The following is an 18,798-nucleotide window of genomic DNA, read 5'->3' as shown; positions in this document are numbered from 1 at the left end:
GGGGCGGGGCGCGGGGGGGGCGGGGCGCGGCGGCGGTGCCGGCGCGGTGGGCGGGGCCCCGCGGCGGCCCGGGGATGTCGGGCGGGCGGCTGGTGACGTAGGCGCCGCTCGCGCCGCGGGAACGGCTGCGCGAGACCCCCGGGGCCCGCCGCCGCCCCTCCCCCCTCCGGTACCGGCACCCCCCTCCCCCTCTCCTCCCTCACCGGCCCCGGTGTCCCCGGCCCCGGCCCCGGCCCCGGGCCCCTCCGCCATGGGAGCGGGCAGGGCGCCGCGCCGCGCCGGGGCCGCCGCTGGGCATGTGCCAGGCTCGGCCGCCGCCGCCGCCTGAGCTTGCCCGGTAACCGGGAGCTGCGGCCGAACCGCCTTTCCCCCTCCCCCCCCCCCCACCCCGTGCCGTCGCCGTTTCGTCGTCGCAGTCACCGCAGCCGTTACCGCCGTTACCGCCGCCGCCGCCGCCGTCGCCACCCCGGGCAAAGCCGTGAGTTGGGCGTCCCGGATTGCCTGGGGGGGGGGGGTGTGGGCTGCCTTAATCCTTCCGGTAACCCCCCGGTAACCCCCGGGACCCCCCCGGGACCCCCTCCGGCACCGCTGGTAACCCCCCCGTGCACCTGGTACCACCTCCCCAGACCCCCTGATACCTCCCGGTAACCCCCGTATATCCCCCGTACCTTCCGGTAACCCCCCTATGCCCCCGGTACCAACCCCCAGACTCTCTAATACACCCCGGTAACCCCCTATACCCCCCCGGTAACCCCCCCATACCCCCGGTACCACCCCCCACAGACCCCCTATACCTCCCGGTAACCCCCCCCATACCCTCCGGTACCGCACCCCGTACCCCCCGGTACACTCCCCATGCTCCCGGTAACCCCCCCCATACCCCCGTACCCCTCAGTAACTCCCCCATGTGGCCTGGTACCCCCCCCCCCATACTCCCAGTGCCCCTCCCAGTACCCCCCAGTAACCCCCCCGGTACCCTCCCGGTGCCCCCCCACCCCACAGAACCCAGCCCGGGGGGCCACCGGCCCTTACCGGCAGAAGGCCCTATAGGCCTGGTCCATGCAAGGGACACCGGGAGGGACTGGGGGGACACCGGGAGGGACTGGGGGGACACTGGGAGGGACCGGGGGGACACCGGGGGGGGCCCGAACCGTCCCGGTTCCCCCCGCTGACGCCCCGTGGGTTCTCTCCCGGCAGGGCGGCGGGTGCCATGAGCAGCGGCTGCGCGTCCCCCGCGGCGGCAGCGGGGCGGTGACGGAGCGCGGGGCCCGCCGAGGCGCGATGGCCGGCAGCGGCTACACGGACCTGCGGGAGAAGCTCAAGTCCATGATGCCTTACCGGGACAACCCCAAGGGGCCGCGGGAGCCCGCCGAGCCCCCCCCTTACGAGCGCAAGCGGCGTTACCACGAGGACTCGGCCTCGGAGCCCAGTGACTACGAGGAGCAGCAGCAGCAGCAGAAGGAGGAGGAGGAGGAAGCCCGGAAAGTGAAGAGCGGCATCCGACAGCTTCGCCTCTTCAGCGCCGAGGAGTGCGCCAAGATCGAGGCCCGCATCGAGGACGTGGTGTCCCGGGCGGAGAAGGGGCTCTACAAGGAGCACACGGTGGACCGGGCGCCGCTGCGCAACAAGTATTTTTTCGGGGAGGGGTACACCTACGGGTCGCAGCTGCAGAGGCGAGGGCCCGGCCAGGAGCGCCTGTACCCGCGGGGGGAGGTCGACGCCATCCCCGAGTGGGTGCACGACCTGGTGATCAGGAAGCTGGTGGAGCACCGGGTGATCCCCGAGGGCTTCGTGAACAGCGCCGTGATCAACGACTACCAGCCGGGGGGCTGCATCGTCTCCCACGTGGACCCCATCCACATCTTCGAGAGGCCCATCGTCTCCGTGTCCTTCTTCAGCGACTCGGCGCTCTGCTTCGGCTGCAAGTTCCAGTTCAAGCCCATCAGGGTGTCGGAGCCCGTCCTCTTCCTGCCCGTCAAGAGGGGCAGCGTCACGGTGCTCAGGTAGCGCGCCGCCTCGCGGAACGCCCGTCCCGAGGCGCGTGGGCGCACGTGGGCCTTCGGCTCGGCTCCCTTGGCGGGGCACGCGGGGTCCCCGGGCGGCGGGAAGGGGCCGGGGGGTCCCCAGAGGGGGCGGCGTTTTGGGGTGGCCCCACAAGGGGGAGATCGGATCCGGAGTCGCCTGCTGGTGGAGCTGGGATTCGGTGCCTTTCCCCCGAGCGGCCGCGGTTGGCATCGAGGCGCAAAATGGATCCCGCGCCCGGGCTCTACCCTTAGCCCTCCCGACGCGACCCGAAGGGCAGGGAGGTGGCGCAAAGGGCCTCGTGCTCCCGGGCTGCCAGCGGGGAGCTCGGAGCCCTCACCTGCGGGACGGGGACGGCGAGGACGCGGCGCGGACCCCGCGGGGGCTGTCCCCGGGGCAGCGCGGCGGCGGCGACGCTTGCAGGGACGGCGCTCGCCCCCGTGGAGGTGAAACGACCTGCCCAAGGTCACGCCGCGAGCCGCTGCTACAGCCGGGCTCCGTGCTGGGATCCGTCTCCTCCCTAACCCCCGTTGTCTCCCGGCGGGCGCACGGAGCCCGCGGGACGGGCGGCACGGCCCCGGGCAGCCCGCGTGCTCCTCGCTCCCACGCTCGGAGGGCCGGTGCCGGGGCTGCCGGCCCTCGTCAGCACATCGCGAGCCTCGTCCCCGCGTCCTGAAGGTCAGAGTGCTCGCCGCCAGGAGCGGGGATGGCCCGGGCTCTGCCAACAGCGCTCGGAACTACCAACTTTTTTTTTTTTTTTTAATTTGGGACCGGCGAACGTCCCGGGCGGGTTTCAGGGCTCCCTGCTCGTAACACAACCCCGCGCCTTGGCTCGCAAAGCGATCGCCGCAGGGCGCAGGAAGGAATTTCCACCTCCCCCCCCCCCCCCAGCCACAGGCGTCGCGCTGGTGACCGGGGCGTCGGTAATAACGGCCGGGATCTCACGGAGCTTTTATCCGGGGAAAGCTGCGCAAACATTAACCAGTGCCCCCCCCCCCCAGCGTTAGGTAACTCAGCGGGATCGAGCGAGGCTGCGGGAGGATCCGCCAGCAGGGAAGGCTCTCCCGAGGCTAAAGACGTTTTCTTATTCCCTGGGGAGCGTGGCCGGGGCAGGGAGGGTGCAGGAGAAGGGCAGAGGTCGGAGTGATTTTTCCCGGAGCGGCGCTGGGAGGGAGCCATCGCGGCGCGTCCACTTACCGCGAGGCCGGACGCAGGCAGCATAACTTTCTGCCTTAATTTTTCCTGCCGGCGAAGCGAGCCCCCGCGATGCCCGGGGTAAACGGCTGTCCTCCCTTTCGTAGCCGGGGCTCGCTCCCGAGGACGGGGAGAGCGTTTTCGCGACCGAGCGCGCGCGTTCAGAACCGTCCTGCGGGGTCTGTCTGTAGTCGTAGCCAGAATCACCGGGAAAATGCTCAAATTCACATCCGAAGCGGGATCGGGGCTTAAGCGGTGGAGGATCGGCCCCTCGTGGGCTGAGGGAAAGGTGTTTTCCTCTGCTCCACAGCAAGCGAATCGCGGTTTCTTGTCCCCCAAAACTGCTGGGAAGGAGCTGGCTCGGGGTCCCTGGAGCAGGAGCGAGTTGTGTGCCATGCAGCTGTGCGGCTGGCGTGCCGTGGGTGCCGCCAGCAGGTCCCTGAAGCGCTCCTGCAAAGCAAACGAAGATGTTTTGGTGGCTGCACGGAAAGGTTGGCTTCCTCGCCGCCCCAGGATGGCGTTCGCCAGCCTCACGTGGGGTTAGACGTTCAGAGGTGCTGCTTTCCAGCAAATAACAGCCCCTAACCTGGGGATTATTTCAATTTCGGGGATTATTTCCGTTCCGGCGCAGCGGTTAGCAGACACTTAGCACTCACTTAAGGGAGATTCTGCCAAGGCGATGGGCCCGGGCTGCTGTGATCCAGGACTTGAGCAAACCTCCCGGCTCCCCTCTGACCCCAGAGCTCGGGGAAGGGACGGAGGACGTTGGGGGGATCTCGGGGTGCAGCTCCCGGCCCAGCTGGCGGTGGTGGTGAAGCCAGCTCCCCGAACTCGGCTTCCTCTCCTCCCAGCGAGCGGTTGCCGGAGGCAGTTGCCCTGGAGATAGGGAAACGGCAGAGATAGAAGCGGCATGCCTGTAATGTCTGGGATTCAAATGCTGCTGGGTCAGAGGCTGCTCCTGGCAGGCCTCCTTCCTGGGGAAGCCAGCGGAGCCACGCTCGCTTATGGTACCGTGTGGAAACCGGGAGGCTCGCAGGAAAGCCGCCGGGTTCCCCTTTTGCCCCCTCTTTCCCCGCCTCTCCCCATCCCACGCGCGTCCCGGTCCCCATCCCAGCTCTGTTCAAAATCCCCCTCGCGGCCTCGTGGCCGCCCCCCGCCCCTCAGAGGGGCTTTCCCCGTGTCCTGCCCTCGACTCGATGCGCTTGCTTCAGGTTTTTCCCGGTGAGGCTCGGGGTTGCCGGTAAGCGCCTGGCGCTGGGGGGGGGACGCTGCCGGTTAAACTTTGCAGCAGGCTGAAGCGTTTGCCACGAGGCGAGGCGGGCCGGGCTGTTTGCGACCCCTGCACCGGCCTCAAACTCGAGCTGCGAAGCGTTGGCGTCTCCAACGAGGGGTTAGGGTCGCAAAGACGCCCTCGCAAAGAGTTTCGGAGGAGGAACGGAGGCTCCCCTCGCCGCGTCCAGCAGGACAAAGGCTGAGCCGCCCAGAGGCCGCCCGCCCAGCCCCGCGCTCCTCCGGCAAGGTATTTTCTCTCCGTTTGCCTCCCTGGTGCAGGTTTGCCCTCGGAGGACCGGGGACCGGCCCCCTCTGCGGGTTGTGCCCCCCGGAGAAGCTGCCGGCGGTGGGCGTTTGCTTCCACCTCCGCGCGCGCCGGCTGGGCCGAGAGGAAATGGCAGCGCCGAGCCGGGCTGCGCTAAGACCTCGGTGCCATCAGCTTCCTGTAGGTGCTTGCTGGCAGGACCACGTCTGTGAGTTTGGTATTTTTTTTTTTTCCCTGTTTTAAAAAAAAAAAAGAAAGGAATTTGATAAGCATCAATCAGCAGGAGCGCTGCGGAGGAGATGGAGGATTGGCCCGTCCGCCGGGGAATGGGGTTTTGACGAATGGTTAGGCTGGGAAAATTAAAAAAAAAAAGGGGGGGGGGGGGTGGATCTGTTGGGGTGGTGCAAAGCCCTACAGCACGTAATGGATCTGGGCACCTGGTGGGCTTGGGTTTAATTACCGAGCGTCGTGTCTCCACGCCTGGGGTTGGGGGCCAGCAAGGCTGCAGTTAAGCAGAGGAGTGAACCCCCCCAGGTAACGTCTGCGGAGCTCTGTGAGCCCAAAAGATGTTCGCCTCGTGCTGTCCAGAGGCAATGCCTGGTGGCAGCGCCGTCAGCCCCGCTGCTCGGAGCCTCTGGAGGCCGAACCTGCTTTGTTCCCAGCTGGAGGGGTGGCTCCGCGGCCACCGGGCTCGGGCGCTTTCCCAGGAAAGCCTGATCCCGAGGAAAAGGCTCTGCCTGCCGCGGAGAACTTCTGCCCACGCCGGCAGCCACGAGGGCCTCCTTTCTGGTGATACCTGTACAAAAAAACACCCTGCTTTCGGTTATAGGGGGGGTCGGGGAAGAAAAAGTAAAAAAAAGAGGCTCGGGGAGGAGGTGTGGGTGTCGGAAGCCCCAGCAGGTGAGCTGGGTGGCAGCTGGGCTGCTCCGAGCAGCCTGCGGGTGGCATCCAGCCTCCCCTCGGCCCTCTGAAAAATGCTCCGGGCCGGATGCGTCACGCTCGGGTGTTGCCAGCAGTTCAGGGCTTTCTTCGCCACGTTACCCCTCGGCGCTTTGGTTTCGTCGGCTGGGCAAAAAACGAAATCCCCGGGTGCGCCGCTGATGTCCTCGTGGGTGTTTCGTTCCAGCGTCTGTCCCTCGGCTGTCACCGGGACGTGGGAAGGGCAGGGAGCGGGTGAGAAATTGGTGCTGGCACCAAGCAGGACAACTGAGAAATAACCTTACCCTGTTCCTGACCGGTTCCTGCACCTGCCCCATGCTGGAGGGCCGTGCAGGGCCCCCCTCGGGCCATGGCGAGTTGCAAGCTGAGCTCTCCCTCCCCATTGTGGCATCGGGGCTGCCTGGTGGGTCCCCGCTAGGGCTGAGGGCTGTTGTTTGGGGCCGTCCCCCTGCACCTGGGGCCGCCAGCTCTGCTTAAGGTGCTGGAAAGCGAGCTGGGAAATGAGTTCTTGTCTGGGGAGGGGGAGAGGCCGGGCTGACGTCTTGTGATGGAGGGCGCAGGTCTCGGAGCAGACCTCCTCCCCGCGTTCGGGGTGAGGATGTGCCGAGCCGAATGTTAACGTGGGTGACATTAATGAGTCCGCTGGAGCTTGACGCGGAGATTCCTGGAACATAACGGAGCATTATTACAGCCCCTTTGCATAACGCTGCCTTGTTCTGCGGCGCCCTGAAGGGCGGGGGGGGGGCGGCCAGCAGCCCCTCTCCCCACCGGTCAGGCCTCAGGCTCTGAGCTCCCTCCTCAAAGCAGCCTTCAGGCGAGAGGTGTGCGCTTCCAGGCAAGCGGGTGGGTGATTTACCCAGATACAGGAAACCCCGTCCTGCCCCCGGAGGAGACCCGCGTGTGCGTGACGTGTTGTTCCCCGAGCATCCCGAATTCGCGGGCTGCTGAAGCCTGGTGGCAAGGAGCGCGGGCAGTGGCTCCCCAGCCGTGCCGGCGGGCAGAGGGAGAGCAGCGGGAGCTGAGGCTCCTCCGAGGGAAGGAGCCGCCGGAGGAAATGCTGAGCTCGGGCTCCGGCATCCCACATGAAACGCTTTCGAGCCGTGGTGCGAGGCAGGGCGTGCTGCGGCTGCCTTGGAAGCGTAAACCCCTGCCCCTGGGAAGCGCCGCCGTGGCCTCTGGCACCGCTTCGCGGATCCGCAGGCACGTGGGTTCCGCTCCTGGGGAGGCTCAGTGAGCTCTGCGCGGGGTTAACCCAGGGCGGGGGCACGCTGGCTCCCTGCGACCCGAGCAGCCTTCGCCCCAACGCCTTCCTGCCCTTGTCAGCCATTTCGGGAGGCGTTTCGCTTCTCCTTCCCCGCGCCGGCCTACAACTTGAAGTATTGAAGCCATCCCCTACACCAAAACGCTCTCCTGCCAACGACGGCTGCGGCGCGGTGACGGAGCGGTGAGCCTCGCGCGCTCCGTGCTGGCCCAAGCTGCTGCCTCGCCTCATGAGCCCCACGGCACGGAGGTTTTAGGAGCCCAGCTTTTTGCAGCCTGCTTCGCCCGGGGCTGCGGCGGGTCGTACCGGACCGACGAGGAGAGGGTGAGGCTGCTCACGAGCGAGTGTCCCGTGGGGTGGTGGGGACGATCAGGGGCGGCGCTTGGTCTGCACCCCTCCTCCCATGACACACCGAATCGGTGCCAAAGCCCACCTGCGAGCGCTGGGAGAGGCTCCGGCAGCAGGCTCTTCCCGTCCGTGGACGCGTCCGGGTGTGCCGCGTGTCTCAGCGGTGATAGATGGCTTTTTCTCGGGACCCGTGCGAGAAAGCGACGTGGTGATTTTTCTTCTGCTGTGAGCTGATCTCTTGATAAAGCTCCCGTAAACAAATTAGCTGAATTTACGCTCCGTAAACTCATTTTCAACGCGACTTATTTCGCGATGTTGCGGCAGGTGGCCTTTTCTCTGGCGTATGCTAAAAAAAATTGAGTCAAAATTAAAAAAAAAAAAAAAAAAGGCCTGACTGCTACTATTTTCTCAAAGTTTCTTCTTTTATGGCAGTTTAGCTGGGGAACGGGGTGTTTGGAGGAGGAATTCATGGTGGAAGTTGGGAACGGATTGGCCAAAGTTCGTTGTTGCAACCACGTTGTGCCTCTGCCCGTTGTCTTTCTCACAGTGGCTTTCTGTTTCTGTTGTCAGCGGATACGCAGCCGACGAAATTACACACTGTATTCGACCGCAGGACATCAAGGAGAGGAGAGCCGTCATCATCCTTCGGAAGTAAGTGTCGGAGCCCTCTGGACAGTAAGGCAGCCTCCGGTCTGTTGGTGTGATTTTCAAGGTGCTTTTAAAGCAACGCTTTAACAACAACAACAAAAAAGCCGTGCTTGTTAATACGCTGAGTCGATCTTAAATCTTCTAGGTCTCACTCTGCCCGTTTGCAGGCACCGTTCCTGTCCGAGCACGTGGCTTTCGTTGGCTGCCCGGCTCCAGGCAGCTAGGATTTCAAACTCCTGTGCCCTGGGCTGCACGTCCAGGTGTCTGATCATACGATAGCCACGTGCAAAAGTTACCTGGGCAGCGCTTTGAAGCTGACGATGAAGAATCATCCGTAAAGCAGACAGGTTTCTTGGTAGCGTGGCTTTCATCTCCTGGGGAGAAGGGAGGAAGGCGCTGGCTTTGAGGGGAAGTGGATGCGGTGAATTTAGTGACCAGTTCATAGAGGTTGTCCTGGGAGCAGCGAAGCCGGGCTCTGTAAGTCGCATTGCACGCTTCCCGTTCCAGAAGATAATTGCGGGGGAACCACCCCAAAGTCCCCGGTGTCACCTTGTCCTGTACCCAGAAATGGCATTTCGTATCAGTTCCTTTTACTAGAGGACTAAAATATGTGTATGCACCACACTGACCCACCTTTATCGGGCCTTAGAAGTTGTTAGCAGCAATTCCGCCGTCAAGAAATGTTTGTAAGTGGAAATACACGTGGCTTTGGGTGCTGTTAACCCAGACAAAAGCGTGGTCATGATGGCAGGGCTGTGGCCCAGGCTGGCATGAGGCTAGCGGGCAAGTGCTGTAGATCGGGAGTTGTGGAACTTCTGGGCAGCCTAGCTGGTTTCCAGACAGCCTGGTGATGCGAAGATATGGCACAAGGCCAGCAGCGCGGAGTCGGACATCTGGTTAGAGAGATCCGTGAGATGAAGGCAGGGAAACAGCAGCCCTGAGGCGTTAGCAGAGCCGGGGAGGCGGGATGAGATGCGGCGGGCGATAGGGTGGGATGAGGGGAAGGGAGGGGAGAGCCAAACCACCGGGCTGCCGGCTGTTGGCGTGTTAGGTGAGTGGTGAGGTGACTGCGAGGAGAGCCCGAGGGTGGCTGCCTTCCAATCGTTGGTTACTGCACCAACAAAAAGCCGTGCGAGTGCTGATGAGCACTGTGGGAGGCGTCTCCAGACCCTGCAGGGGGAGAGAGCTGGGCTCTGGCTGCTTTAGTCGGGCTGTGGGGCAGAGAAGCTGCCTGTCCTAGGCTGCCTTTTCCAAGGAACTGCTCTGCAGATTTGGCCGAATGAACTAAAGCTGCCCGAGCTGGCGCAGATGTACGACTCCCTGTTCAACCTGCCTCTTACCCTCCTCAGCCCCCGTAAGCTGCGGGCGCTGAGTTATCTCACTTTGGCCTGACAGCCCTCGGAAAGCAGCCAGGCGGGCGTCCAGCTCTCCAGGATGTACCTGGCTGACCCGGTGCCTCCCTGCTGAGCAGACGAGGCCGTTAGCTCCCGGCAGAGCCGGCTGCCCGCGTTTGCCCCGGCGTCCTTCTGCGGCAGCCGGTCCGGCTGTCCTCCCCGCGGGGGCCCGAGTCGCTTAGCGTTAGGGCGGCAGTGACCGCCCCGTCATACGCAGACAGCGATGACTTGCCTGGCGAGCTGAAGGAAACCACAACGGGATCTTCCTACGAGCAGAGCGGAAACCCCCCGGGGGTTATTTCTGTGTGATCTCCGTAGGGCTGAGCAGCCCCGGCGAATACACGGCCGTTGCCTGTTAGTGCACCCTTTGGTGGACCTTTCCCCGCGCTCGCAGCCCCCGGAGCAGCTAGTGCTGCAGCGAGTGCCCGGATCGTGCAGCTCGTGCAGGCTGAAGCAGCGAGTTACGCAAGCGGGAAGACAGCCAGCCGCTTCTGCTGGCACGCGAGGTTTGGGAGCAGCCCCTGACCTCGTGAAACTCACTATCTCCTCCTTGCTGGTGAGAGGCAGCCCGCAGCTTTCCAGAGGGCTCAGATACCCCGCAATCACGTCACGGAGCAGTATAAAAGCTGCATCCAGGAGCTGGGATATTTGGGATATTTGGCTCCGAACAGGCTGCCAGAGCGTGCTGGGCCCCAGACGTTAAGAGTCTGGATCCGTTCTTGCCTCCGCTCCGGGCACGTGGCTCTGGAGGCGGTTTTTGCTGGCAGCGGCAGGACGAAGCCGTGCGTGCCGGAGAAGTGGCTGGCTTTCTCGGCACGCCTGAGAGCGGCGCGGTTACCAAGTAGGTCAGGAGCACTGGAGAGCTGCAGCGTGATGGCATTTACGGTGTTTCCTGCGCCGCGGGGCTGCGGGGAGCCGGCGAGGTTTGGGAGCGCTCTGAGCGAGAGGCGGGCGGGCGGGGGAAGGAGCGATGCTCTGAATTTCCTGAGCTGCTGCCAGAGGTAAGGTGGGAGGTGGGGGGAGAAGTGAGACCTCCTCAAGCGGGGCTTGAAAGTCATTTTACAGGGCTTATGCAGCCATTTGTACTTAGCGGTTTGTGAGCTGTCGCACTGGGGAGTTATTTTATTTAGCTTGGACTTCGCTGGGTGATTTGCTTTCCGTTTTGGTGTAGCCCCTCCTAGTACCTGCTCCTGCAGCTCATATCCACGTCGCTCTGCGGTGACGGGGCGTGGCTGGTGCTCTCTGACCCTTGCAGTGCATTTAGTGGGTTTTTAATTGTAGGCCTCTGGTTATTATATTTGAAATACATTTAAACCTCCCGAGGTGTCCAGGGCAGGATCCGCAACGCTTTTGGTGCTCCGGCTGGCCTGGCTCCAGTCCCGGAGCTGCAAACAGCTCAGGATGGCTTTGCAGACTAGTGCAGGCTCCAGCCTGGCAGCAGCTGTCTCAAAAACCTGCCTCAAAAGCTGAAGCTCCCCACCAGGGGACACGTAGTGATTCTCCCCTTTCTTTCACCCAGCCCCCTTTGGTATTCACCCCCAATCCTGGGGAGCGAGGCAGCAGGAGCAACGTCAGGGTGCCTTTCTGTCCGGAAACGTGCACGGATCCCCCTGCAACTGGCACTCTGGAGCCCTGGCACCACCTTTTAGCACGCTTTGCCCATTCTTAGGCTTCGGTCTGTTTTGAAACTGACTTCGGCAGTGCTTCTAAGTGGTGACCAGTAACTACGCTGCACTGGGAGATGGTGACGGCACCGTCGTACGGCACCACGGTGCCACTGGTGCCGTGCAGCCCGCTGCCTCTCCGTGCGTGCTGCAAGCTGCTGCTGCAGCCGTGCCCGGGCAGCAGCGGTGGCAGCTCTGCTCGGAGCTCTGCTCGCTCTCTGCTGGAGCTCCAGTGGTGCTGTTGCAGCGTGACCAAGACTGCTGTGCCGCTGCAAAGGATGCGGCGCGTCTGCTGTTTGCCAACCCCACTTCTGACTCGAGCATGAGTCGAAGCGCTAAAGCTCTTAGTCAAGCCGAGAAATGCCCGACCCCGCGAGGTCCCTGAGAGAGGAGGGAGTTTCCAGACAGAAGCGGTTATTGCTGGTGGAGGCGATGATGGATTTCTCGGTGCATCTCCCAGGTGGCTTAACTGGAGCTGCAAGTTGTTGAGGAGTCACTGTGATTTCATGGGGTTTCACGGGGAGCCCAGCACCTCCGCTCAATACCCTGTCACTGGGATTGCAGCGAGCACAGCACCTTTCCTGTCCTCCCAGAATCACCTTGTGGCTACACTGACCCCTAAACCTTTCTCTGTCTTCTGACCAGTTCAGTAAAGGTTAAAAATTAAAGCATCAAGTGCAAGAGAACTGCAGCTTGTTCTGCCTTTGAGTGTAACAATCCTGACCCTCTTCTGGAGCTGTGTGGCTGGGATTGAGGGTTCTGCTTCAGTGCATCTAGGACAAGCGTCTCGTGCAGCCTGCTACCGATCCTGTAGAAACTCCTCGCAAATTCTTTTTTTTTTTTTTTTTTTTAATTCACAGAACAAGACTAGATGCACCTCGACTGGAAACGAAATCGCTGAGTAGCTCTGTGTTGTCACCAGGTTACACCTCCGACCGCCTGTCGGGGAACAACAGGGACCAGATCCTGAAACCCAAGCGGTCCCATCGCAAAGCAGACCCCGATGCTGCTCACAGGTAGGTTGGGCTCTCCTAAGAGCAAGGAGCTGGTCAGTGAATGTCTGAGGCTCCCGGCCTCTGATGAGAGAGGCTGCACGGCGCACTTGAAGCATCCTGGTTTGCACCTCTTTGCCAGGTGCTTCCTGTGGCACACAGATCTGTTTTATCAGACCACGTTGCTTTATACGTTCCTCCGAGGCTTGCGGAGACTAAGCTCCGGCTGTAAGCAGCTTACATTGTTTATCCTGTGAGTGGCATAATGAAGAAGCAATAGATTTGGCTGGCTCTTGATAATGCAGTCATTCAGAACAATAGTTTCCCTGCAGCTAATTATTTTTGACCTCTATTGCCGAGCAACCTGCGCGGCTGTGTTAAAGTACATTATGAAAGTAGTCTTTGGAGAGAACGTGAGAACCGGGAAGGGCGAAGGACTCCCTGGGAAGCCTCTTAGATCTGTTTTGGTTCCAGGGCTGTGTGTATTTGTGTGTGTGCGTGCAACCAGACTGTGTGGGTGCATAAGCCTGACCTGCAAGAGAGCTCCTTGCTGAGGTTGCAGACAGCTTGAGCTCTGCAGCAAGGCTCCCCTTAAACACCACCTTGCTCACGCGTATGTACTGATAGCCAGGAGTGATAGCCGGCCTGCCAGCTGTCATTTCTGCCGTTCTCTAACTCTGAAGCCTCCCAGGAATTGATAGGGCACTCTGCACGTTGTGCAAAACCCAAAGGTGGTGGGGCTCGGCTGCTGTGAAGTCGCAGCCCGTGTTTCAACCTGTCCTGGTGAAGGAGGAGGGCGGGGATGGCATGTTTATGAGCAGCGTTCGTTCACCAGTGCTCGGGGTGACTGGGCACGCTGATCACGAAGCGAGCCTGCAGAGGAAGGCTTACCTCGGAGCCTGCAGCGGGCTGCGTGTGATCAGAGGAGGGGCCGTGCAGGGCAAGCCTGCAGACTGGTGAAAGCCTGACGCGGAGGAGAAGACACACGTTAACGGAGAGCAGGCTCAGCACAGACCCCTGCGGCAGATGGGTGTCAAAAACATGGTTTTCTCTTCCTTTGGCCTAAAAGACTCCGGCATAACGTAGGTAAATAGCAGAGGCGGCAGCATCTGTCAGAGGAACTCGGTTGCCACCTAGGATAAAATGAACTAGGATAAAATCCTGCCAGCGTGGCCCTGCCGTGAGCTGATCGCAGGTGAGAGCAGGGGCAGCTTTCTGCAAGAACTGACTGCACGAACGCTGGAGAGAGCAGCAGGAGGGCACAGGAGCTTGGAGCTGTGGTTTAATCCTGCACCACGAGTCTCCTCATAGCTCCTCTGTAGGGCACACAGGCCCCTCTGCCCAGGGGGCTACGGGCTGCAGCTAAAGAGGGGCGGCCAGGCCGTTTGGAAGTGTGCACGGTGGAGGTGGAGACCAAAGCTGGCCATGCGAAGGTGCAGGGCTTGCGCCATTCAAAGCGAAGTTCTCAGCCTTGCCGTGGGATGTGCAGCTTGGCGATCTGTTCCTGCTCTGCCGAGAGCCCAGAGCGTAGCACCGGGAGAGCAGCGTGGAAAAAGTCACTCACGTTGCTCAAAGTATGCAGAAACCCAGATGGTGTCCACACAAGGAGTGCTTAAATCCCGTTACGGCCGCGTTCTCACTCCCTCTCTCCCTCCCTCCCCCTCTCTCTCTCCGTAGGCCACGGATTCTAGAAATGGATAAAGAGGAGAACAGGCGCTCGGTCCTCTTACCAAAACATAGGAGACGGAGCAACTTCAGCTCCGAGAACTATTGGCGAAGGTCTTACGAGTACACGGAGGACTGTGATGAGGAGGAGGAGGACGGCAGCCCGGCCAGGAAAGTTAAAATGAGGCGACACTGAGGAATGCACTTTCCGGGCTCGTGGAGCTGATGAGATTGGCCTCCAGTCTGTGAAAACTTTCTCCTCCCTCTGGCTATCTTCCATCTAGCTTCAGTTTTGGTTTTTCCTTTCAGGCTGAAGAGTAAACAGGAAGGATCTAGCGATTTGTTTTTATGAATGGAGGAATGCTGAGACGTATGTAAGGATGGAACATGTCCAGTGCACATGGTGTCCTGAGTCATGGGTCAAACGGGCATCTCTCCCTTAGGAAGCAGATAGAGTTATGCCAGGCTGTCTGTTGGGATTTCTTTTGAAAACACCAAAAAGTTTAACTGTTTCGTTGCGCAAGATTCAAGAATTGTATTTTTGGTTTTGTTTTGTTTTTTTTTTTTGCTTTAACTTCCTTTCCAAATGTTCTAAATATGATGTTAGACCCCAGGAGCTGAAATTCTCTGTGGTGGCCTCGTATTCCTTGCTTCACCAAAGGGCTCCTTGGTCTGCTGTTACCTAGTTGTCGTTGGGTTGTGTTTTAAGAGTGTGCCCTGCAGTAACTGGAAGTTTGGAGCTTTGCAGACCCCTCTTACTGCGTTGATTACAAAGGGTTTAGGACGTTTGTGTTGCACTTTAGTACCAGTTTTAAATGCCGTAGGTTTTCTTTCCGGTCCCTCTTCCCAAGCCAGCTTGGGCTCACAGCCTCGTGTCCCCGGGCTGCCCTCTCCGAGAAGAATGTGCTTACCCCTGGCTTCACAGCGCTGGCCTGACCGGCGATGTATTTTGGTTGAGGAGGGAGGAAACGGGGCTGATTTCACTGAGGCCAGGCCGGCATCGCCCTGAGGTCCGTGTTGGAGCCCGGGGGCTGCAGCATCAGCACCGAATACCTGCTGCTTTCCGGGCATGGCAAAGAGAAGCGGGTGAGGGCTGTGCTTGTGAGGATGCCGGGCTTGGGGGGCCCCCCCGAGAAAAGCTGTCCTCCGCCTCCTGGCAGCGTGGCGGGCTGGTTTTAACATCCTGCCCCTGCTGGGTGGAGGGAGAGGAGCCGGCGGGGCACCCCGTGCCGAGGGCAGGCGCCGATACGGGGCCGCCGGGGAGCCGGGCACCTCGGCTGCGGTCCGTCCCCTCCGAGGCTGGCTCTGGGAGCGGGGACGCTGCCGGGTCAGTGCGTTCATCAGAAATACCCACCGATGCCCTGCTCGTCCCGCTGCGTGTCCCTGGGGCAGGGAGTTTGTGGCTGCCAGGGGAAATGCTGAGCAGCAGCAGGCGTTTGGCCGCGAGGAGGTCACGCGAGGAGGTCTGCCTGCTTCCTCGTCTTCTCCCAGCTGGTTCGCGTTCGCCCAGCCTGAAGCCTGAGCGCCTTCCAAGTTTGGGGCCCAACACCGTATTTAGAACCCCTACTTTTAAGGAACTTCCTCCGATTGATTCTTTGAACCCAAGTGTTGGCAGTCGTAAGGAGTAGTCTTATTTTTAAATTTTTACCGCTTTGCCCTCCCTCAAACTGTAGTTTTCCTTAGTGTCGTGTCCCCCACACTTCATGGTCTGCACGCTTGGCAATAAAAAGATGTAATATATTTTGAAACCCGTTTGCTGCTGTCTTGAGGAGCTCCCAGTCAAAAAAAAAAAAAAACAACGAAAAAACGGGCGCTGTTCCTTAGCAATCGAGCATGTTTGCTGACATCTGGGTCTCGGTGTCCTTTTCCTTCCCTGCTGACTCGTGCAGCTCCTGCCGCTCGCCTGTCCTTGGGGTTACTGCTGGGGCTGGGTCCAGCAGCCACACCAGTGCCCAGGGGATCGCTGCCGCCTTCAGCATCGCGCTGACCTGCGGGAGGTTTCCTAGGCGGGCCCCAGCTGCCCGTCCTCGGTTCTCTTGATCCCATCGCCTTCCCGGTGAGAGCTCCCGGCGGCTTGGTGTGGAGGTGCGAGAACAGCCTCGTGGCCAGCCTTTGAAGGCGCCTCTTGTCTGCCCAGAGATCTGAAAGTTCATGCTTCTGCTGCTTCTGAAACCACTGAGAAGCTGTTATCAGAGCACACTGAGCATTTGAAGCAGCGTTCCTTGCCTTCCTAGCTTGCTGCAGAGAATCCGGGCCAGCTCTTGGCTACAAACCCCCGTTCTGGGAAAGCTTGGCGTTCCCCGACAGCAAAACAGCGTGCAGGGAGCAGCCATCCCTTCTCCTCTTCACCGCTGGCATCTGCGAGCGTCTTCAGCAAGCTAGAGACCTGCCTGCGGGATGCCTGGGAATGGCTGTTCCCAATTCTTTTCGGAATTCACCCTGGACGTGCCCCGTGCCCTCCGCGGGCGTTAGGCTGTGCTGCTCGTGCTGCTGGCGGTGGCTGCGGTGAGGCAGAGCAGCTCTGCTCCCTCGCCCGAGGTCCCCGCTCTGCGCAGCCTGCTGTCCCCCCTCCCCATTTTACGCCTACCTCTGCGACACGGATGCCGTACTCCGGTGTCTCAGCTCACAACGAAGGCAACCCGCCTCGCCGGGGCTCCTTCCCGAAGCGGCAGGAGTGCCGTGACTCCCGTGGGACAAGGTATGTCCTCTGAAGGCTGGACAAGGCACCCCGAGGTCTTGCCTCGTCACCTCATCCCAGTCCTCGTGCGGTCTGCACGCGCGCGGGCAGCCCTCCTGTCCCCTCGGGTTCTGGTGTTCCTGCACGCTGCCTCCGGGAGCTCTGCCCTCCTGTTCCCCCCCCCAACCCCAGGTCTGTGCCGTGGGTCCGAGCTGGCAGCCGGCGCTGGAGGGCCGGGGAGCTCCTCGCCGGAGTCGCTCCCCTGCTCCGTTCCGCTTTGAGCCTCCAAGCTGCCTGCTTGGGGCTCCAACACCGCCCGTCTGACCCGTAGCATCTCGTGGGCAAGGAGTTCCCGGCGTGCGGGCGGCCCATCTCTCCCACTTGTACAGACATTTTATATACACACAGTTGTATATGTGTAGATACATGGTTTTTTAACTCTTTTGCACTGAACAACGTCGGGGTAAAACCTTGATCTGAAACCAGAAGACACATTTTTCATGCGGATCCAGATGTCTAGATCCCTTACTGTGACCTGTTTGGTAAAACTGTGGCTCAAAATGCTGCTGTGCCCACTCCTCTTCTCTGTCGTGGCTGCGTGCAGGCTTCGGGTCAGGCCGGCGGCGCGAGTCCGCTGCGGAGGACGGAGGGCAGCGAGCGCTGCTTTGGGGCTGCCTGCCCATAAAGAAGGAAAAATTTCTCCCCGTCCCCTCCGTGGGACGGGCTCGTTCCCTGGCCTGACCCCGTTGGCTTTATCGTCCTTGTCTGGCTCAGCGGTGCGGTCCGTGCTCCTCTCCATCCACCCGCAGCGTGTCGTTGTGCATCATGCCCGGCCCCGGCAATACGGCTGCGTGCGCCCTGACGGCCCCACACACCCCAAACCCACAGTCCCGGACCACGGGAACGCCTTTCCCGAGGAAGGGGAGGGAGCTGGGGGCTGCCCCCGCTTTTCTGCCGAGGGAGGAATTGGGGTTCGCTGCTCCTGCCTGCAGCTGGAGAAGACTCGGCGATCGGACTTCTTGCGTTGGTCGCGTGGGCTCGGCCCGTCCTCTGGAAGAGAAGGAGAGGCGGTTTGGTGGCAGGGAGAGGTGAGCTGGCCCGGGGATGGGGTGGCCGATCGGGGAGCAGGTCCCTGCCCGCCAGAGGCTGCCGGGAGCCCACGAACGGCCTCCAGCAGGGAAGCCCAGGTTGCCACCTCCAGCCCCACGCTGGCCCAACCCTGATGCCGTCATCCCAGGAGGGGTGTTGGGACGCGGGGCTGCCAGCTCCCTCCTCCGGCCTCGGGGGTGTCCGAACCCCAACCTGAAGCTGGGAACGTCCTGGGGGGGGGCTCGGAGCATGGCCCCGAGGTCCAGACCCCCCCTCTTTGGTCTGCCCAACACCTTCCCTTTCGTGGGGAGGAGAAACCTCGAGCTGAGAAGCGCGCCTCTGCTCCTTCCCACACCCCTGCCCACACTTAATGTTCTGGCTGACTTTAATTTTGTTTTTTTTTTTTTTTAAAGATTCTAATTTTTTTTGTTTTGTTTTGTTACAAATAAAAGAGAAATAAAAAACAAAGTGGCAATATTTTTTTCCGTAAGCTTTTCCTAGGAAAAAGCGTGGTTTGTAACAAAGTTGTACAGTTCTGAAGTTTGAGATACGAGAAGTACTGTGTGAAACGCTGTAAATGGAGCAGAGATTATTTTATGTACAGTCTGACGCGGGGGGAAAACTTTTAATTCTGGTCGATTCTTAGGAAGAATTTGGTTCTTCACTGTCAGGGTTTGGAATTTCATGGTTTCATTATTATTATTATTATTTTTTCTTGTATAGATTGCTGCATTAATTGAATAAAAGCAGAAAGCATCGCTGTGCCTGCCTGTGTGGTGGGGCTGGGTGCTGGGGGGGGGGGGGGGGGTGCAGCCGGGCTCGGTGCCTGGCTGCAGGGTGAGGGAAATGCTTATAAATCCTAAATAAAGGGAGGCTCCGGCTCCGGGGGGATTTGCGTGCTGCCCTAGAAACTGGCACGGGCCTGCGGCGGGAGCTCCCATCCCGATTCTCCTCCTCTGGTTTGCTGTGGGGCAGGGGGCAAGCGGTGAAGATGTCCCCGTCCTTCTGGCCCTGCTGTGGGGTTGGGGAGCCGGGGTTGCCACCTTGGTGGCCGTGGCTCGGCCTCCCGTCGCCCCAGGGTGCTGCTTCGGCCTCGCTGGGGCCCCTCGCCCGCCCTGCCCTGCGCCTTCCTCCCGCAAGAGGGAGATGGGCGTGCGGGGACGGGATGGCTGGATGGGGCCTGCCATGGCGTCCTTCCTCCTCCTCGTCTTCCTCCTCCGCGGCCACGGCGAGCTGCTGCCTGGCCGGGTGCCCGCGGTGTCCCCGCGTGGGGCGCGTTGTGCTCCTCTCCATCGAGTCGTGGGGTCAGCCCGGTTCCCCGTCCGTCCGTCTGTCCTTCCTCGCCTCGGGAGCCCTTCGCAGGCGGGC

At 61.2% G+C, this 18,798-nt stretch overlaps 1 protein-coding gene and 1 long non-coding RNA gene across 2 annotated transcripts; one reads left to right on the top strand and one right to left on the bottom strand.

Moving 5' to 3' along the window:
* Positions 1 to 77: 77 nt before the first annotated feature.
* Positions 78 to 18,188, top strand: ALKBH5 (alkB homolog 5, RNA demethylase). The gene is made up of 5 exons (XM_066977782.1): positions 78 to 478; positions 1,198 to 2,003; positions 7,872 to 7,952; positions 11,868 to 12,023; positions 13,677 to 18,188. Exons 2-5 carry the CDS (start codon positions 1,282 to 1,284, stop codon positions 13,858 to 13,860), a joined length of 1,143 nt encoding a protein of 380 aa, XP_066833883.1. The 5' UTR covers positions 78 to 478; positions 1,198 to 1,281; the 3' UTR covers positions 13,861 to 18,188.
* Positions 3,044 to 6,110, bottom strand: LOC136786447 (uncharacterized). The gene is made up of 3 exons (XR_010825137.1): positions 5,977 to 6,110; positions 3,873 to 4,092; positions 3,044 to 3,666 (listed from the first exon to the last, which is right to left on the bottom strand). It is a non-coding gene; the product is annotated as an uncharacterized lncRNA (long non-coding RNA).
* Positions 18,189 to 18,798: the final 610 nt, after the last annotated feature.

This window comes from Anser cygnoides, chromosome 15, assembly GCF_040182565.1.
Source record: "Anser cygnoides isolate HZ-2024a breed goose chromosome 15, Taihu_goose_T2T_genome, whole genome shotgun sequence".
In the NCBI taxonomy this organism is placed as follows: domain Eukaryota; kingdom Metazoa; phylum Chordata; class Aves; order Anseriformes; family Anatidae; genus Anser; species Anser cygnoides.
This window is presented reverse-complemented; position numbering and strand designations above follow the sequence as displayed.